This window comes from Bos mutus, chromosome 8, assembly GCF_027580195.1.
Source record: "Bos mutus isolate GX-2022 chromosome 8, NWIPB_WYAK_1.1, whole genome shotgun sequence".
In the NCBI taxonomy this organism is placed as follows: domain Eukaryota; kingdom Metazoa; phylum Chordata; class Mammalia; order Artiodactyla; family Bovidae; genus Bos; species Bos mutus.
Window position 1 is genome coordinate 94,413,355 of NC_091624.1, and position 21,090 is coordinate 94,434,444.

At 38.2% G+C, this 21,090-nt stretch overlaps 2 protein-coding genes across 4 annotated transcripts in view; both read right to left on the reverse strand.

Moving 5' to 3' along the window:
- CAAP1 (caspase activity and apoptosis inhibitor 1) overlaps window positions 1–4,736 on the reverse strand; it is a 72,804-nt gene extending 68,068 nt beyond the window's left edge. Inside the window, exons 1-2 of one of the 2 annotated variants that reach the window (XM_070375967.1) lie at window positions 3,783–4,292; window positions 630–830 (exon numbers count right to left, since the gene is read on the reverse strand). In XM_070375967.1, coding sequence (XP_070232068.1) covers window positions 630–830; window positions 3,783–3,821 — 240 coding nt within the window. In that variant the 5' untranslated portion in view covers window positions 3,822–4,292. Of the gene's footprint in view, window positions 1–629; window positions 831–3,782; window positions 4,293–4,324 lie in introns of those variants that run through there. The other variant, XM_005904806.3, reaches the window with a different exon arrangement.
- Window positions 4,737–13,820: 9,084 nt separating this feature from the next.
- Window positions 13,821–21,090, reverse strand: part of PLAA (phospholipase A2 activating protein) — a 42,556-nt gene continuing 35,286 nt past the window's right edge. Inside the window, exons 11-13 of one of the 2 annotated variants that reach the window (XM_070375968.1) lie at window positions 20,563–20,664; window positions 18,000–18,164; window positions 13,821–16,385 (exon numbers count right to left, since the gene is read on the reverse strand). In XM_070375968.1, coding sequence (XP_070232069.1) covers window positions 15,820–16,385; window positions 18,000–18,164; window positions 20,563–20,664 — 833 coding nt within the window. In that variant the 3' untranslated portion in view covers window positions 13,821–15,819. The remainder of the gene's footprint in view (window positions 16,386–17,999; window positions 18,165–20,562; window positions 20,665–21,090) is intronic. The other variant, XM_005904805.3, reaches the window with a different exon arrangement.

The window sequence follows — 21,090 nt, forward strand, 5'->3', positions numbered from 1 at the left end:
AATTTTTAGAAATAAACATCCAAAAACATTTAAGAATTTAATGAAATACAGGCTATTACCAACTATCATTGCATACTGTGGTCTTCCCTGATGACTCAGTTGGTAAAGAGTCTGCCTGCAACATGGAAGACCCAGGGTTCAATCCCTGGATCAGTAAGATCCCCTGGAGAAGGAAATGGCAACCCACTCCAGTATTCTTGCCTGGAGAATTCCATGGAGAGAGGAGCCTGATGGGCTACAGTCCATGGGGTCACAAAGAGTCTGACATGAGAGTGACTAACACTTTCACTTTCTTTCTTTATTACATACTGTTACACAGCAGTATACTCCTTAAAGCAAAAGAATCAGTGTATATCTAATCTAGTTACTTAAATTGCCAATATTTAATAGAATTATTCCCAGAAGGTCAAAAAATTCCTTACCTAAATATAGTAAAGTGTCCCATTTCTTTCTGGCAAATTTTTCAAAACACAGAGCCATTATGGTTCTGCAAAATCCCTGTATCTTTTTGAAGTAGCTTAGTTGAAAACATACAATTATAATTTCCATTAAGTAAAATGACTGCTACAAAGAAAGTTTTTGTATATTTCTATATAGTGGAGAACCTGGTAATCTATGTCATGAAGTACCTTTAACACATCAGGAAGCATCTTCTGTAACTTCTTCTCTCCTATGATACAGAAACACTGCCGAAGCATTTCTTTTTTGTCTGATATATAGAAACTAACTGGTTTTAATGCCACAGTCAGGTCTAATCCACCTTCTTCAAGGTCACTGTGCTCTGCCAAAAATAACTCTTTTTCCAGAGGTGGCAAAAGATATTTGGCCTCCTAAAATTAAAAGACATAAAGAACCATTAAACAATAAAAATATGTCTATAACATCATACATCATTTAATAAAATCTTTATTAAACATCTTCAAATTCTTTGGTTGCATAAATCAGTTATTTAAAACCATAGAAAAGACTATTTAATTGCTCAGTATTCTTTGACATTACTCTCCAGGCTGTAATTATCAGCAAATTGATAAAAAGTGAAGAGTATCTTACGACACACAAATGAAAATATACTCAATATTGAATAGTTTTCTATAATTTCAGACTTCTGAAGAATATAATACTCCTCCAGTAGACCATTCACCCAAGAATTTTATGTATGTGTGGTCATTCTTAATTCTTAAAAAGAAACAGGATAGCAGCAAAATGTTACAAATCACATACATAATAAAGTACCACTGCTTACCAGAGCTACTGTCATTTTTAAAACTGTTAAATATCCAATCATATTCAAAGCAGGCAAGTAATTTAAGACAATTCAATCAACTTTGCCTCCTATTTTCAAAATCTATCCAGTCTCTCAAGTCTACTGCCAGAATGCTGAGCCAAGGCAACATCCTTTTTGCCTAGATTACCTCCAGGTGGCATGAGTGGTAAAGAATCTGCCTGCCGAGAGATGCAGGTTCGATCCCTGGATGAAGAAGATTCCCCTGGAGTAGGAAATGGCAAACCACTCCCGTATTCTTGCCTGGAGAAACCTATGCACAGAGGAGCCTGGTGGGCTACAGTCCATGGCCACAAAGAGTCAGACAGGACTGAGTGACTGAGTTCACACACACTGGACTCTACATCTAATCAAAGGTTTCGCCAATCTGTTTTGTATACTGTCACCAAAATGGATTTTATAAAATGCATACATAATCATCCTCCCTATTTGTAAGACTTCCCAATGAAGTACTTCTCATAAAAGTACAGTTTAGTTCTGTATGCAAATGCTTACACAATCCTTATTACTGGTCTTCTCATAATAATAGAGTACTAAAAACATACAAACTATTTAAGATAAGAATGGCGATATCCAAAAATGAAGTCAAATGATGCTTGCTCCTTAGAAGAAAAGCTATGACAAATCTAGACAGCATATTAAAAAGCAGAGACATCACTTTGTCCACAAAGGTCCGTCTAGTCAAAGCTATGGTTTTTCCAGTAGTCACGTATGCATGTGAGAGCTGGACCATAAAGAAAGCTGAGCAATGAAGAATTGATGCTTTTGAGCTACGGTGTTGGAGAAGACTCTGTAGAGTTCCTTGGATTGCAAGGAGATCCAACCAGTCAATCCTGAAGGAAATCAGTCCCAAATATTCATTTGAAGGACTGATGCTGAAGCTGAAACTCCAATACTTTGGCCACTTGAAGTGAAGAACTGACTCACTGGAAAAGACCCTGACGCTGGGAAAAATTGAAGGCAGGAGGAGAAGGGGATGACAGAGGATGAGACAGTTGGATGGCATCACCGACTTGATGGACATGAGTTTGAGCAAGCTCTGGGAGTTGGTGATGGAAAGGTAAGCCTAGCATGCTGCAGTCCATGGGGTCACAAAGAGTCAGACACAACTGAGTGATTGAACTGAACTGATCCACAACTAAATCTAGAAGGAATAGAAAAACTGAATATATTTATAACTATCTAAGAAAGTGGGGGAGAAAAAAAGGTGAGAGGCGTTAAGGAAAAACACACTACCCCTAGAAAAATCCACCAGACCCAAACAGCTGTATGGTCCAACAGTCAAGTACAACCTTGAGAGAAAGATATAAACTACTCTGGAATACATGAAAAAAAAAAAAAGTTAAGTTTTCCCAACTCAATCCATAGCCCAATACTAAAACAAAACAGGGTAACTACAAAAATAAAAACCATAATCTGATTTAACTTAACATAAACACAAACGTATTTAATAAAAATACTGAATTATATAGTCAAGTACAACAACCAAATCAACAAATCAAATAGGATTTATCTCAAAAAGCAAGGACAATTTATCAATAAAATTACATCAGATTAAAGAAAGAAAACTGTATGACCCCTCAACAGAATGCCCCAAAGGTATATGATAAAACTCCACAAAATCTCAGAAAAACCAGAAATTAAAAATTTCCTTAACTTGATCAGATATCTTTCAGAACCTATGACAAATAGATTTACTGGTATAAAATTAAAACTGTTTCTACTACAAAAAGGAATGGGAAAAGAATGCCTGCTATGAATGCCTGCGTTCAACACTACACTAAAAGATTGAAAAAAAAAACGAAAAAAGCCTTAGATAATGAAAAATAACAAAAAATAAGAAATATCAAGGCTGACGAGTTAATGAAGGGGCTGAGTATCAAACAATTAATGAGAAAGCATAAAGAAAGCCTTCCATTTCCCATCATTTGTGTTGTATATATTTAAAGCATACAGTCCTGCAACTGATTTTTATGTGTGTTTTTATTTTTTTCCTGCATCTGTTTTATAACGTGAGCAAACTTTTTTTTTTTTTTAACAGCAGATTTTGTCAGTTTGAAGGTGCATAAAGAGGGGTTTTATTTCTTTGTTTTTTTTTAACTTATTTTAATTGGAAGCTAATTACTTCACAACATTGTGGTGGTTTTTGCCATACATTCACATGAATCAGCCATGGGTGTACATGTGTTCCCCATCCTGATCCTCCCTCCCACCTCCCTCCCCATCCCATCCCTCAGGGTCATCCCAGTGCACCAGCCCTGAACACCCTGCATCATGCATGGAACCTGGACTGGCGATCTATTTCATATATGATAATATACACGTTTCAATGCTATTCTCTCAAATCATCCCACCCTCGCCTTCTCCCACAGAGTCCAACAGTCTGTTCTTTACATCTGTGTCTCTTTTGCTGTCTCGCATATAGGGTCATCGTTACCATCTTTCTAAATTCCATAAATACGTGTAATATACTGTATTGGTGTTTCTCTTTCTGACTTACTTCGCTCTGTATAATAGGCTCCAGTTTCATCCACTTCATTAGAACTGATTCAAATGCATTCCTTTTAATAGCTGAGTAATATTCCGTTGTGTACACATACCACAGTAAAGAGGGCTTTTATAATCAGATATTGGATTCCAATGTAGGTGTTATTAACAAACTGGTAACTACCGGTAAACTTCCTTAATCTCTTTGATCCTCAATTTTCTCATCTTGTATAAAGTAGATGAAGAGAAGTAAAGCGGGGCTTGCAAGGGCACTGAAGGCTGGTTCCTGACCCATACTTTTCAGGGAGACTAAGGTGTGGAAGGAGCTAAAGGCAATCATCAGACGATCAGCAAACCCAGAAATTTTAAGTTCAAGTCGTGGGAGTGTGGGGTTCAAGGGAACTTAGGAACGTGAACTTCAGACACTGGATCCCTAGGACCGCAGCCCTAACAGGAGCGACAGCAGGCTCCGCATCCCGCAGTCACATTCTGCTCTTCGCCCGCTTTCTGAAACCGCGGCCGCTTCGAGAAGCGACGAGAAAGACGCGCACGCACCTGCTGCAGGGAGCCGGAGACGCTAGAAGATGAGTCAGTGCTTCTCCGCTTCCGACGCTCACCGCGCTCCACGCTGCTGCCACCCCAGCAACTGCCGCCGCTCCCACCGCCGGTGACACTTCCACTCACGCTAGTGTTCCCGCAGCAGGTGACGCTCCCGCAACCGCTTGCGCTCCCGCAGCCACTGGTGCTTCCACTGCCACTGCCGCCTACGGCGGGGACCAAGTCCGGCGCCGCGAGGGCCGCCGCCGCCTCCTGACCGCTTCGTTTGCGCCGCTTCTCCCTGGAAGACTTCTTCCCCGTCATGATCCCACTCCAGCAACCATCCGGTGAAAGACGCCGTCTTCTGATAGACCAAAAGCCTCCCGCAGCGGCGAGCTGCAGGAGCTGGCGTCGCAGCTTGACGTCACTTCCGGTCGCGCCGCAAACGTCAAAAGTCGTTTCTGGAGGCAGGGTGGGGGCCAATCAAGCTGCCTCCGCCTACTGCAGAGGTTGGCTGTAGAGTTTGTGGGCGGGTGAGCTGTGTGGGAGGATTTTTGTTGTATGTTTCCATATACAAAGAACCATAGATGGAGCGTTACAATAGCTTTTTGCCTTGTTGATACTGTTTTTCAATCTTTGTCCGTATACAGTACACAGTAAGCTGAAGGTATATTGTTTGATCTTCCAATTTCATTTGTCTTTCAATTTTTGTTTGACTCAACAACAGTGAGGCAAATTTAGGAGAAACTCATTATCATCATCACATGGACAATTTTTTTTAATGTGTTTTAGAAGTTGTACAAGAGCAGTTTCTTGCTGCTTTATTTTTACCCTAACACTACTTTCTAGGCATGATTCCTTTTCACTTCTGAAGGCACTTGGCGCTTTTATTTATCCTTTCTCTATTTAATAGTCAAATACTGGCGTCTTGGTTATTGACCGTCTGGCACATGTCAGAAAAATACCACCGTAAATAACTTAAGAAAAAAATTACATCATTTTGTACCCCCCCAAAAAAATTGTTCAAAAGTTATCGGCACGTTATTTTTCTTGTTTTATGTAATCGAGTTTGTTTGAAAAAGAAGGGCTGAGGCAATTTAAATGTCACCTGAAATCTTTTTAAAAGTAAGTCCTAACATATAAGATTCGTTTTAACTTGGATTCTCGGCTTACAATGTTGAATACTGTTCCACTGATTAGAACGCTGTTTCCTCATCATTGATAGTCTGATGTTGTTTAACCATTTATCTACAAAAATAAGTATATCGACCTTTTAAATGTAAATTAGTTCTTTCTGTTGAGCAAAGGGGAGCAGGAATAAAATACTATTGGCGTATCAGTGCTTCTACCTTTTCTCTCTCCCTTCTTTCCTCATAAACTGCTGTTTCATACTAGTTCTTGGCTTTTTGAAAGGGAGGGAAGCGAGAAGAGTTTAGGAGTGAAGGTGACCAGTAAGAGAATCCCAGGCCATTTTTAAAAGGAATTTGAGGCAAAAAGTGTAAAAGAAAAAGAGAAGTGTGTGAGGGCAGCAGTGAAGAGCGAATCTGGGTAGTGCCTCTGGAGATTGTATATTTCTTGCATAGAGTGCATGAGGGACAAGAAAGGGACAAGTGAGTTTTTGAAAATAGATTATGGATCATAGTTTTATGACTGTTAACTTTGAAGGCTGCCCTGTAGGATTTTGGATCTAAACACAAACCTGGTTTTAAAATCAGAGATCAAGGGCTTCCGTGGTGGCACAATGGATAAAAATCTGCCTGACACTGCAGGGGAAACAGATTTGATCCCTGTTCCGGATACATGCCACGGAGCAACTAAGATACAACTACTGAAGCCTGAGCATCCTAGAGCCTGCTCGCCACAGGTAGTGAGCCTGCATGCTCTGGAGCCTGTGCTCCGCCAACTAGAGAAGTCACCACAGTGAGAATACTGTGCCTAAGTAAAGAGTACCCCTCTCTCATGGCAACTAGAGAAAGTCCAAGCAAAGCAATGAAAACCCAGCATAACCAAAAATAAATAAAATATTACTCCATGAGCTATCACCTCACATCAGCCAGAATGACCATCATCAGAAAATCCACAAACAATAAATGGTGGAGAGGATGTGAAGAGAAGGGACCCCTCCTACACTAATGGTGGGAATGTAAACTGTTACAGCTTCTATGGAGAACAGGATGGAGGTTACTTACAACACTAAAAATAGAGCTACCATATAACCCTACAATCCCACTCCTGGGCATGATCCGAAAGAATACATGCACCCCAGTGTTCACTGCAGCACTGTTTAGAATAACCAAGACATGGAAGCAACCTAAATATCCATCAACAGAGGAATGGATAAAGAAGATGTGGTACACATATACAATGGAATATTACTCAACCATTAAAAAGAATGAAATAATGCCATTTGCAACAAAATGGACCTAGAAATTGTCCTACTGAGTGAAGTAACTCAGAGAAGGAGAAATATCATAGGGCATCCCTTATATGTGGAATCTAAAAAGAAATGATACAAATGAACTTACTTACAAAACAGAAACAGACTCACAGAGAACAAACTTACGGTTGCCAGAAGGAAGGATGGGGGGAAAGGATAGTTAGGGAGTTTGGATAGACATTGCACACTGCTGTATTTAAAACAGATAACTGACAAAGACCTATAACCCATAAAACTCTGCTCAGTGTTGTGTGACGTCCTGGGAGTTGGGGGAAAATGGTTATATATATGGGCTTCTCCGGAGGCTCACCAGTTAAAGAATCTGCCTGCAATGCAGGAAATATAGGAGATGTGGGTTTGATCCCTGGGTCAGGAAGATCCCCTGGAGGAGGGCATGGCAATCCATTCCAGTGTTCTTACCTGGAGAATCCCATGAACTGAGGAGCCTGCCAGGCTACAGTCTATGAAGTCACAAAGAGTCAGACACAACTGAAGCGACTGAGCACACATGCCCACATGGATACATGTGTATGTATGGCTGAGTCCCTTTGCTGTTCACCTGAAACTCTCACAACATTGTTAATCGGCTATGGTGGTGGCCTTGCTATCACCTGTTCTTGGGTGTTTTCCCCTCCTTTTTGACCCCCAGGGAGATTTTCTGTGCATGTGTGAAGTCTCCCTGCCCCAAAGGTGGGAAATGTATGATCTCTTGATCTTTTACTCAAACAGGATTTAGCCCTTCTCTGTTCCTGCCTTGACTGTTATCTCAAAATGTCTTCAAGAGGCAAAATCTGGCTATTTACCCTGTTTCTGTTGTTGTTTCTACTTCAAAGTGCAAGCAGGAGGCTCATTGTAAATATCTAACCTCACCTGCCCCCTTCCTCAGGAAATGTAAACAAGAAGCTAGTTGTGAATATCTAGCCTGGAGCCCATCTATCTCCTGCCTCACGATGGAATTGCCTATGTTGTAGGTCAAAACTGATTGTATGTTGGCATTTTCATATGGTTCAACCCAATATTAAAGAAGTTAAGAGGCCCAGCACTAAATATTGTTGTGAACCTAAAGCTCTGTGAGCAAACTCAGGACTGTTTTTCTGCCCGAAGACAAATACATGGTAGGGTGGACAGAGTGGATTTATATGCCTTTTTGTAACTACTCTTCAGCAACTCAGTAAGCATGAATCACAGTGGTTGTCTAGGGATAGGATGTGTTAGTGCCGGGGGCAATCAGTACTTCTCTGAAATTTTATAGATTCACTAGGTGAGAAATTTTCTCTATCTTATGTGTGCTTGGTTGCTCAGTCATGTCTGACTCCCTGTGGCCCCATGGACTGTAGCCCACCGAGCTCCTTTGTCCATGAAATTTTCCACGCAAGAATACTGGAGAGCAGGTTTGCATTTCCTCCTCCAGGGAATCATCCCGATCCAGGGATCAAACCCGCTTCTCTTGCATCTCCTGAATTGGCAGGCGGGTTCTTTACCACTAGCACCACCTGGGAAGCCTGTCTTTCATCTGCCAGGTAGCTCAGACATTAAAGAATCCGTGTTTCCATTCTGAATCCTGCTAAGATTAGCAGCTTCTTCCTTTGTAATCTACTGTTTTCCCTACGAGCAACCAAAACTCACTACTGCAGGCTCTTGCTCAGTATCTTCTTCAAAATATTGTTAGTTCTCATAAACAAAAGCCAAGTATTACATATCTTTGTAGTCTCAACATATAATACAGTATCTGACACATGCTAGAGACTCCATGCTTGTTAAATTCTGTATTGAGAAGTGGTGGATCCACACAGAGCTTCTTTCTGTATCACCACTGTAGTAAATTGCATTCATGGCGCCAGGTCTTCACCTCTCTCTGTAGTTATGCCTTTTTCCATGTAATTTGATAGTGTCCTTCTTCCACAACTAGAGACATAATTCCTGCAGAGTGGAATCAGCTATATGACTTACTTAAGCTAAGGGGATGTTAAGCAGATGGGCACCAGAATCTCAACAAAAGCTTGGGCCATTAGGATGGTCCATGCATGTACTTCCACCATCACCTGAAAGTTATATACTCAGACTAGCCCATTGGTCCCAGGAGAAAGATGAGACAAACAGAGCTCAGCTGTTCCAGCTAAGTTGTCAAGTCCAGACTAGGGCAGAGTCATGAATGAGCCTACCCAGGATCAGCCAAACCCCAAACTCCTGGCTAAATTAATGCTGATAATTTTTGTAATTGTTTTCTGTGCAGTATTACTGTGGGTATAGTTAACCTGTATGCATACTTTCTTCTTGTTCAGTCACTCAGTTGTGTCCGACTTCATGGACTGCAGCATGCCAGACTTCCCTGTCCTTCACTATCTCCTGGAGTTTGCTCAGACTCAAGTCCATTGAGTCAGTGATGGCATCCAACCATCTCACCTTCTTTCTAGACATCCCCTTTCCTTGTGTGAGGTTGACAAAAAAGTTAGTTTGTGTTTTTCCATAAGATGTTGCAGAAAAAGCCGAACGAAATGTTGGGTCAATCACAATATTTTTCTGATAGTTATTAGAAGAGACTTCAAAGCTGATTTGATAGCAAATGAGTCACTATTCAGTGCCACAGCTGTAGAATGGATAGTTGTGGGGGTTAAAAAATTTTTTTTTGGCCATGCTGTGTGGAATGCAGAATCTTAGCTCTCCAACCACTAAACCCATGTCCCCTGCAGGGGAAGCACAGAGTCTCAACCACTGCACTGCCACTTATTTTTATATTCTAACAGATATACCTCTGTATTTCATGGTGAGGTTCTGTAGTATTATAAAGAAGTGTAAGGATACTTGTGTTTAGAGTTCCAGCTAACTGCTTTTATGAAAATATCATCAGGACAACACCCCCCACCCACCCCCACCACCTACGTGGGCACATTCTCTCCCTATAGCAATAAAACCTAATATTTTTCTTTACCTTTTGAATATTCTTTGTATATAGCAGTCACTTTCATTGTTAGGAAGATAGTAGGCTTGCTTGGTTATCTTTGAAAGGAATGCTGGGTAAACACATTATGTATAGCAGATATTTTACTATGCTTTTACACAAATACCTTATTATTCTATTCTATGAAATCTCAATGTAGAGATGTGTAAACTGGGACTTAGTTTAAGCAACATGCCCTAACTTATTAGTAAGTGGTGGAAAAGTCATTGAACTATATGGATTTTTAACTCCAAAGCCAGCACTCTTGCTATATTACACTGCATCTTGGTTGCTTTTACTACTGAAAATTTAAAAGATGTAGATGTGAGCAAATATTTCTTGAATTTATTAGTCCCTTTGAAGACACAAGAATGAAAGAAATGTGGCTTGAGGGCTTCAGGCCACCTTTTTCAGTATCAACCTGTATCTATGTATCAGTGTTACATACCACATAACATATCAATGTTACATGTTACCAACCATCACAGTAGCTGTTATGATCAGGCAAAGTGGCTACTCCAAATTGAGATTTTTCTCCATATTGATATCCAGTTTTGTCAATTTATTAAATATGTTTTGTTACTACTGACTTGTCAAATAAAGGTTTACTTGATCTTTTTCAATATCTTCACCTGTAAAAGTAAGATTACTAGCAGTACTTTCCCCATGGGAATAAAGATAATCTTAGGAACTAGCATAAGGTAATTGCTTGATGAATGCTGTTCAGTTTACTTAAATTTGTCTGTTCTCTGCAACACTGCTCAACTGGTTGGTTTTAAATTCAGTTGCAAACCAATGAGTAAACATTGCTATATCACATGCCTTAAATGTAGAATGATATATTATCTCTATCAGAGCATATCTAATGAAAATATCATTGCCATCTGATTATTACTGATTATAATGTGTCCAGGAAACCCAAGGGCAAGTTTTAAGTCCCAGGACTTCATCTTAGGCCTAGGACCAATATCAGCCTGCCAACTTTACAGAAGGATGCTGTAAACTTTCTCCTCTAAAACTTCCATTACCTGCTTTATTCTGAAGGCTAGTTTCCTCAGTGACATGCACCAGAGTGGTTTACTTATTGCCCTCAAAGTCAAGATCATGCCTTTCTTAGTATCCCTGGAAAGCAAGCATCCTAAACTTAAACATTAAACAAATAAAATCTGATAACCATTTTGTTTTTCCAAAGGGAAAAATAAAATATTTAAGAACAGGAAAACTTAAAAAAAAAAGAATATTCCCCCATTTTTGTTGAGATGGTAACTAGAATGGTAATGGTACCATTTTTATTCTCTGAACCTGCCTTAGTTAAGGGAAGCAAACATCATTAAGGAAACAGTCATGATGCTATCAAGTAAAAAAAAAAAAAAAAAACACACACACACACACAAACAAAAAGCAGGTACTCATTACCTCTCAATATTCTTGCCACAATAGTGTAATTTCAGTCTAACCAAGCCTTTGGATTTAGCTTTCCATCTACAGGAAACAGGTGTAGCAAGCAAATTCAAAGAGGGCCACCCAGAGATTGCTTTCCCTGGTATTCATAGCTTTGTGTAATCCACTCTTCTTTGAGTAACTTACTTCCAACTAATAGAGTATCTTGTTGTTGAGGGGATGTCATGTCTGTCTCTTAAATTATAAAGATTCTCGTTGGTCCTGCTAGCAATCTCTCAACAACCAGTTGAGCAGCATTGCAAAGAACAAACATGAACTGGCCATGTCAGGGAGGTCCACAACGCAAAAAGTTGATGGCAGCCTCTGGCCAACAGCCAGCTAGGAATTGAAGTCCTTAATTAAAAAGAACTGAACACTGTGCAAGTGAGCTTAAAACATACATCTTTCCTCAGTCCAGCCTTCAGATGAAACCCCAGCCGTGGTGGGCTCCTTGACTGAAGTCTCATGTGAAATAAAGCAGCAGAGGAACTAGCTAAGTTGTGGCAGGATTCTTCACTCACAGAAAATTTGAGATAACAAATGTGTGTTATTTTAAGCCACTCAGTACTGGAGTAATTTGTTAATAAGGAATAGAGGGTTATAAGATTTTTTTTTTAAACAAATTGGGACTTCCCTGGTGGTCCAGTGGCTAAGCTTCTGAGTTCCCAGTGCAGGGGGCCCGGGTAGGATCTCACAAGCCACAACTAAGACTCAGTGCAGTCAAATAAATATATCCTTTTTAAATAACATTTTTTACTAATATAAAACAGGTGTACGTCACATTCTGGATTGGCCAACACACTTTAAAATTAATTACATAAAAAAGAAGAAGAAAAAAAAAAGGAGGGCTTCCCGGGTGGTCCAGTGGTTAACAATTTGCCGTGCAAAACAAGGGACACTGGCTAGATCCCCGGTCCTGGAAGATCCCACATGCTGTGAGGCAACTAAGCCCATGGGCCGCAATTAATGAGCCTGTGAGCTGCGACTACTGAAGCCCACACATCTAGCAGCCTGTGCTCTGCAAGAAGGCCTCACACTGCAACTGGAAAGTAGGCCCGGCTCGCCTGTGTCAGCAACAAAGACCCACCACAGACAATAAATAAATCTTTAAAAAAAATAAAGAGATATGCTGTTGTAGACTGAGACCAAAGAGCTATATAACCAAATAACTAAATACAATACATAAACCTTGATTATTTATTAATAGATTAGAGCCTTTAGAACAAAAATTTAAAAAACATCCTTAGGACAATGAGGAAATTTGAATATGCACCAGATATTAGATATTATGAGATTATTAATTTTAAACATGTAGTATTAATAAGAATATTCTTTGCAATGTTTTTATTCTTAGAAGAAGCCTAATGAAGTATTCAGTTGATAAGTGTTCTTTGTAACTTATTTTTTAAAATAATTTCAAAAGAAAGTATTATCAAGAGAAAAAGCAAATATGGAAAACGTTAACTGCAGAAATCAGTCGGCAAGTCCGAGTGTTCACTGTACTTCAACTTTTCATTAAAAAATTGAAACACGTGGAAAAAATGTGAAAGTGTTCAAAACTGTATCTATAATGACAACTACACTATGTGTTATAGACTGAATGCACCCCCTCAAGATATGTGAAACAATCCCCTATGTGATGGTGTTTGGAGGTGGCACTTTTGGGAGGTCATTTGATCTGGAAAGTGGAGGATGCATGAATTAGGAGTCTCAGAGAGCTCCCTCCTCCTTCAGCCATGCAAGGACACAGGAAGAAGACAACATCCAAGAGCCAGGAAGATGTCTTGCCAAACTCCAAGTATGTCAGCACCTTTATCTTGGACCACTGAGTCTCCAGAACTGTGACAAGTCACCACATCTATGGTATTTTTGTTGTAGCCGTCCAGACAGATACTGTGTATAGTTTTCTATAGAAGAATGCATTAGAAATTAGAATTATAAATTATTTTAAAAATGACTGAACGTATTTCCTACTCTCAGGTGCAGGTGGATGATTTCTATCTTAAAATCTCTAAGAAGAATGATTATGTCACAATCCTCTATACAGTTTATCATTTTTTTACAAGATAACCATAATACAGTGATAACTGTTAAGGAAGCTACAACCCAGTCTTTTCTTCAGAATTATCTTTGTGAAGAATGTTTTTAGCTATGCCTCTTCAATCATTTAAGATTACAAGATACATAAAAAATTTTTTTGTATTGTTTATAAATTCAGCTAGTCCTGAAGTCATAATAACATACCTATTTATTTTTTTGGCTGCACCATGCGGCATGTGGAATCTTAGTTCCCCTAGATCAAACCCAGTCCCCCTGCAGTGGAAGCATGGAGTCCTAACCACTGGACCAAATGTTAGGGAATTTCCTAACATGTTCTTTTAAAAAAGGTAATGTGAGAATATCCTGCATGCTACAACTAAGATCTAGTGCAGCTAAATAAATAAATGAAATTAAAAAAAATCTAATGCTAGAGGCACTGTAATAGTTATAAACTAGAGGCAAAGATAACTTAGATCTTTTGCAGGCAACTACTTCTAATGCAATATGAAGGACATTAACCACAAGACTTTTATCACTGGAAGTGATTTGACAGCATTTATCAAAGTTTAAAAAATGTGCACTGTCTTGACCCACCCACCACTGTATCCAAGTATACAATGTATCCTAAGGAATTTGCAGGAACTTTGTATTGTCATAGCATTGCTTAATAGTTGGAAATTGGAAACAATGTTAGATAATAGGAAATGGGCACATGGATATAAAATAATATTTATTAAGATGGAAATATGTGTACTAAATGTCAAGTTAAAAAATCAGGTTATTGAACAATGTGTATCATACAATCCTTTTTAAAAAAATAAAACATGTTTACATACCAACTAATATGGCACAAGATGTTAAGTAAGAATGGTTTTTCTCCAGGTAGTGGAATTATAGGCAATTATTATTTGATGTGTGAATGTGTATTTTTCTGTTTAGAAAAAAAATAAGGGAATCATGGGAAAAAGTAATTTAGTAATCTATTCTTAACCAAAACTCTACATCCTACAATTATACAAAGGTGCCTAGTATTTCAAAATATTGCAGATAAACTGTACTTAAAATTGCATGTTAAACAAGATATGTTAAAAACAAAGCACTGTATTGTAAACGAACCAGGCTGACCCAGGTTATACTCTTAATGTATACTCTTAATGTCATTTAACCTGGACTTAACCCCTTAAATCCCAATTAAGCAAAAAGCAAAGCATGGGTTACTAACGGAACCAGCAAACAATATTTAAACTCTGGGTACACACCAGAAAATGGCAATTTAATACTTAGCAAAATATATGTCCCTTCAATTTACATTTTACCCATTCTGATATTCCAGAAGTTTTTCCTTGAATTAATCTAGATAATCAAAATGGTTTCCTTCCTTATTTGAGGAAAAATTGTTCTTCTTAGACTACAATGTGGCATTAAGCCAGGAAATTCATGGTTCTATATACCATAAATGTTGACAATAAAGCTCATTATTTTAGATTAGGAATAGTCAAGCTTCTCTCAAGAAATTGAAGTCCTCTTAAACAATAAATTAGTAATTAACGGATTGGTTCCTGCTGGCTGTTAGTTGCAAGGATGTTCACAAACTTGTGATATGCTCCTCTCCCCCACTCATTCTCTAGGAAGTATAGAACGGTATGTACTTTTCCCTTTTTCCAATCATGATTCATCCTACCATCTTTACTTCTGAAAACAGAGATAACATTATCCTACACTTAAGGAGATTTGGGGATTAAATATCGAAGTACTGGTCCCAACACGGTACTGGGACCATGTTTAGGGGCTCAAAAATACTAATTTCCAATGACAGTCTCTGGACTTGCAAATAACAGTTTGATGTACTCTTGCTTGCACAACTGTCTGATAATATTCAACACATTCCAAACTCCCTCTGATATATAGAAATAACCAAAAATAAACAATCAGATTATTTTTGAAACTGGAATAATGAAGTTATCCCAAATAGTGAAGGGGAAAAGAAACTGGGTCATGAACTTGTAGTCAATTTGGGGCTTCATATGACTGAATTGATACCTAACAAATTTGCTTTCAAATACCTAACAAATTAGTAACTTGCTCTCAATCATCTAAAAATAAGCCATTAAACAAACTTTCTATTTACAAAGGACTTAAATGAAGAAATTATTTTACATCTCAATATATGGAATAATTTGTAACAAACTTAATTTTAATTCTAAAGCATTTGTCCTAAAACAAGACTTTGAAATCATTCAGTGCTGTTGAATCAAGCAATGAAAATGAGTAGAGTGGAAATTAAATAAAAGACAACCACCAACAAATAACAATCTGGTGTATACAAGTATAATAGCAAAAGCAGATTACATAAATAAAAGCCCTTTTCTTCTAGGTGGCTAATGTAAGGGAATTCTGCCACTGTAGTTGTGTTGTTGGTGGTCATAGCTCATTCTTAATTTATCTCTAAAGCTCTTAAAAACCTGCCCGCATTACACAGGAAAATTTCACAGTTCATCAGTGCAAAAATTTTATTTCCCCTCTCCCCACTACCCCACTTTACAGGATCTGAAATTTTACTTAATCCACAGCATTTGTTTCATCATCTGTTATCAGTCATGTGAAATGTGAAAGAAAAAAACACTCATCAATTTAAAATCTCAGTCCCCTAACCCACTGTTACAGTAAATTTAGGATAAGTCTACAGCATTCACTTACTTTAGCTGGCTCTGATACTGAGGCATACTTTTTTATTTGAGAATCAACACCTAAAGACTTGGCTAATTGTACAGCATTGGAATCATCACTGATAAGTGTCCCAAGAGCCACAAGGAGTCTAAAAGTGGCTTCGAGGTCTTGTACAACTTCTAAGACTGTGCTAATTACTGACAAGCACTGAGCTTTCCCTTCAATGTTATGGTCTTTATGAAAACACACAGAATAGTTCAGGGTCAACGTAGCCAGAGCAATGTGAATGTTCTTATTGCTCCCTGATTTCAGTTCTATTGCATGGGACAACAGTGATTCCCTCTGGGACATCATGAGCTTTTGTCCTGCCTGGCCAACAAAACAATTGCAAAAAGTCCTCAGAGCAAGCAGCTGGTTTGCTGGCTTTCCTCTGGGGTTCAGAAGACTGACGAGATGGCTGCTGAACCGAGTCCCTTCTTTTTCGTTGCAGAAGTTCTCATTCACACTGGGATGTTTAATTGACAGCCGAAGAATGTCAAGGGCAGGAAAGACAATATCTGTGAAAAAGAAAAATTTATTTTTAAAAAATTAAACATGTTAAAAATCATTTGCCTGCTTTACAAATGTGTAATTTCTAAATTTTGTGTTAACTGATTTTTCATATTTATAGAGGCTGGAATTATTGCTGTAAGATCACATCTGTTTTAAAATATAGTAACTCTCCTGGGTTATTAAGATAGCTTGACATACAATGAATATTCAATAAATGCTTGTGGAAAAAAATAGGATTGGGAACTCGCTTTTAAAAAAATCCTAAAACAAGACCAAAGAATTGAGGAGGGAAAGTTCTTTTTAAAAGAATTCTAGTTGACAAATGCTAATAGGATGTTTATATATGTTGGTGGAGAGATATACAGTTAAGGGACTGGATAGACACCAAGTGAATGAAAGCTCTTTTCATACTGTTGAGAGCATACTGAGCGTTGAAGAATTGATGCTTTAAAACTACGGTGTTGGAGAAGACTTTTGAGAGTCCTTTGGACTGTAAGGAGATCAAATCAGTCAATCCTAAAGGAAAGTGAAAGTCACTCAGTTGTGTCTGACTCTTTGCGACCTCATGGACTATACAGCCCATGGAATTCCCCAGGCCAGAGTACTGCAGTATTCTCTTCACTCCCTTCTCCAGGGGATCTTCCCAACCCATGGATTGAACCCAGGTCTCCCACATTGCAGGCTGATTCTTTTATCAGCTGAGCCACCACTGGAAGTTGCTGATGCTGAAGCTGAAGCTCCAAAACTTTGGTCACCTGATGTGAAGAGCTGACTCACTGGAGAAGACCCTGATGCTGGGAAATATTGAAGGCAGGAGAAGGGGAAGACAGAGGATGAGATGGCCGAATGGCACCACTGACTCAATGGACCTGAGTTTGAGCAAACTCTGGGAGACCTGGTGAAGGACAGGGAAACCTAGCCTGCTGCAGTCAATGGGGTTGCAGAGTAGGACACAACTGAGCAACTGAACAAGAACGAATGCTCCAAATAATCTTATTATCACTGAAAGTGAGGACAGCAGAAATTATGGGCCCTGTGATATAAAGGTAGTATGCAACGTCATTTATAAAGGACATTCACCTGATAAAAACTACTGAACCAGAATCTAATTATGTCTAACATGAAAAACAAGAGACAGATGGACACATTAAGTGATCACTCAAATTCAAAACATGGGGAATTCTGCAAGAAAAATGATTTTTTTCCTCCAATAAATCAATCATGAAAAAACAATAGGAAAGAGGGTACTTCTGGAATAAAAAAGAATTAAGTAAATTAAATAAGAGGAAAAATACTTGGAGCAAATGTTTGTAGCCTATGGTTAACAGGTCACAAAGAGTTTCATGGATGACTCGCAGGGGATTCACAAATGCTCTGGAAGAGTGTATAAAATGGTCCATGTATGGGGATCATCACACTACCTTCACATTCTCATAAGGTATGTGACCAGAGAAGATTATGGACTAAAGTGGTACAGTGAATCCTGTGAAGTTTTTCTCAATGCAAATTTCAACTACCACCTTAACTTTTATTTAATCTAAAAACACCAGTAGTATGGATAGGAATAAAAAGATACACTCTCTGTTTCCTGGTTACAGTTTTAGAAGTAATTTTTGTACCTTCAGGCCAGTTAACAGCTTTCCATAAAATCTGAAGTTGCTGGGCTGTGGGTTTTTCTGAAGAATTATTACATATTAGAGACAGTATCTTTTCAAGAAGTACCAAGTCATCTTCAGTTAACTTCTTCTCTTCAGATGCAGTTCCATTAAGTTCCTTTAGTTTACCTAGAACCAAATCCAAACCATCAGTATTCTCTAACTGTAATTAGCCACATATAATATACATAAATGCCAACGTTTTCAATAAGAATATGCTACCACACACCATGGGGAGATAAGATTTTTCACAGCAATTATCAAAGACCATAAAATAAGGCCTGTGAGTATTTTTAAGCTAAGTACAGTATACAAAAAGAAAGGTTACTGTGATAATTTGTTATCCTCTAAGATCTTCGAAGCTTTTTGAGTAAGTTTTTAGGTATACTGTATTTGTTATCATTTTAAATGCTTTTCAGAGCAGTATTAGATAGCACATACAAGTCAATCCCCTACTTTCTCACTGAGAAAATTTATAACTTTTAGCCAACTTACATCAACTTCTATGACGCCAATGATACAGTCAAAAGGCTGTGTGCATGCATGCTAAGCTGCTTCAGTTGTGTCTGACTCTTTGCGACACTACAGATAGTAGCCTGCCAGACTCCTCTGTTCATGGGATTCTCCAGGCAAGAAACCTGGAGTGGATTGCCATGCCCTACTCCAGAGATGTTCCCAACCCAGGAATTGAACCCATGTCTCCTGCATCTCCTGCATTGGCAGGAGAGTTCTTTACCACTGGCACCACCTGAGAAGCCCAGTCAAAAGCTAAATGTGTATTTATATTTAATTCACTGACTGAGCTCCATCTGTACATTTGACATCAAATTATTTAAACACGTTTAATGGAAATGTTGCCTTTCCCACCATATTCACATTTCATGAAACAATGTCTTTCAAACTCTTCACATGCAACTTCAATATCAGCATCCTTGTCATCATTAATGTTACTTTGAGTCATCTGACATTATTTTGTCAAAAATCTTTATCTCAAAGAATAAACAAGTTAAAAAAAAACAAAAAAGAATAAACAAGTTAAAATTTCAAAATTTTTACCATTTGTAACTGGAAACTTGGATCTGTTTCATTATTCTTTGGCATTAAAAGCTGTTTAACAGAGTATTAAAACAAATCTTATTTAGGGAATGCAAAAAGTAAGAGGTCTTTTAGATCTCTACAAGAGTTTAAAAATGACAAGTTGCCTAGAAGTGTGTATGCACTTCTTTATTGTTGGAAAAAAAAAGGAATTAAGACCTATGATTTTTATAAAGATGTTATGAAAAATAATGACAAAAAATAAAACAAAGCAAAACAAAAGCCCCCCAAAACAGTAACACCACTGTCATATATTCAGATATGTATGTTATCTCAATAGACTTTCACCATAATCTTTGTGGCAAACAGAGTTAGTAATACTCTTAGTCAAAAGCAAAGAAAAAGAAAAACTTAGTCATTTTGTTTGGAGGAAAATAAATTAACAGAAAAAGTAATCAAAACCAACTGAGCAGTTTCAGATTTATAGACAAGATCTTTGTTTTTTAAATGCTTTGCTGATTTGTTTTCATTATTTTTTTTCTGAAAACAGTAAGAATTTAGGGGATAGGATTGATATTTTCCCCTTTAATATTTTTTCTCAGTAAAGTCATCAAAAAGTATTTACTTAGATTTGTGTAAGGTTTCTTATAAAGTATTAATGTCCATTATCAGATTGTATATCTTTAGTTGACTCAGTTGTGTAATACCAAAATACAAATCTCTATCATGTAAGCACCTGGTTCCCAGCATATGCTTAGGAGAGAAACAGCCTTGAGAGAGCATCTCAGAATCTGTGGATATGTAAGAAAAGTATTTAATTAAAACACACTTACCTAAATGTTGTGTGAAAGTCACTCAGTCCTGTCTGACTCTTTGCAACCCCATGGACTATACAGCCCATGGAATTTTCCAGGCCAGAATACTGGAGTGGGTAGCCTTTCCCTTCTCCAGGGGATCTTCACAACCCAACTGAACCCAGGTCTCCCTCATTGCAGGCGAACTCTTTAGATTTCTGGAGTGGGTAGCCTATGCCTTCCTTCCCCAAAGGATCTTTCTGACCCAGGAATTGAACAGGGGTCTCCTGCATTGCAGGCAGATTCTTTGCCAACTGAGCTATCAGGGTATATGAATGCATATATATGGAATCTAGAGAGATGGTACTAATGGACCCACTTGCAGGGCAGCAATGGAGACACAGTGGGGGAAGAAGAGGGGAGGATGAATAGAGAGAGTAGCGTTGAAACATACACATTATGATACGGGAAACAGATGGCCGCTGGGAATTTGCTGTATGATGCAGTGAGCTCAAACCTGGGTCTCTGTGACAGCCTTGAGGGGTGGGATGGGGAGGAAGGTGGGAAGGAGGTTCAAGAGGGAGGGGTCATATGTATGCCTATGGCTGATTCATGTGGATGTATGGCAGAAACCAACACAATATTGTAAAGCAGTTATCTTCCAATTAAAAATAAATAAATTAAAAAAATAAACTTACCTAATATTTGTGTAGGGTTTGCTTGGTCAAAAGTGACAGCCTCTTTTTTAGGAAAATAAATATTCACTGTCTTAGATGCAGCTGATTGGTAGGCACTGTTTCCTGTTTACAGAATAGAAGGTGAAAATCATTCAGAGTGGCCAAAAAAAAGATTTTTCTGACTTTTGTCATCAAAATTATGATATATAACTATTCAGTGCATGCAATAAAATAACAACCAACTTCAGAAAAAAAAACAGAAAGGAAACAAATCTCTAAGATATTATATACTACATATATTTGTTCATATAATAAATTTTAGTTTTGGGAAAGGGAGCTTAAATGAAAAACAAAGCCTTTCCATTTCATATTTTCTACTTCTCTCATATTTTTAAGATTCAATCTAAATTAGAAGTTTTTAAAAGATCAAAGAATACAGAACAATTATGAAACTGTCCAGTTCCTCCTTCTCTAGGCATACTGCTCTCTCTCTTCTCATTCCAAATGATGTAGTAGGCACTGTCATTTTCTCTAATCATTTTCATAAAT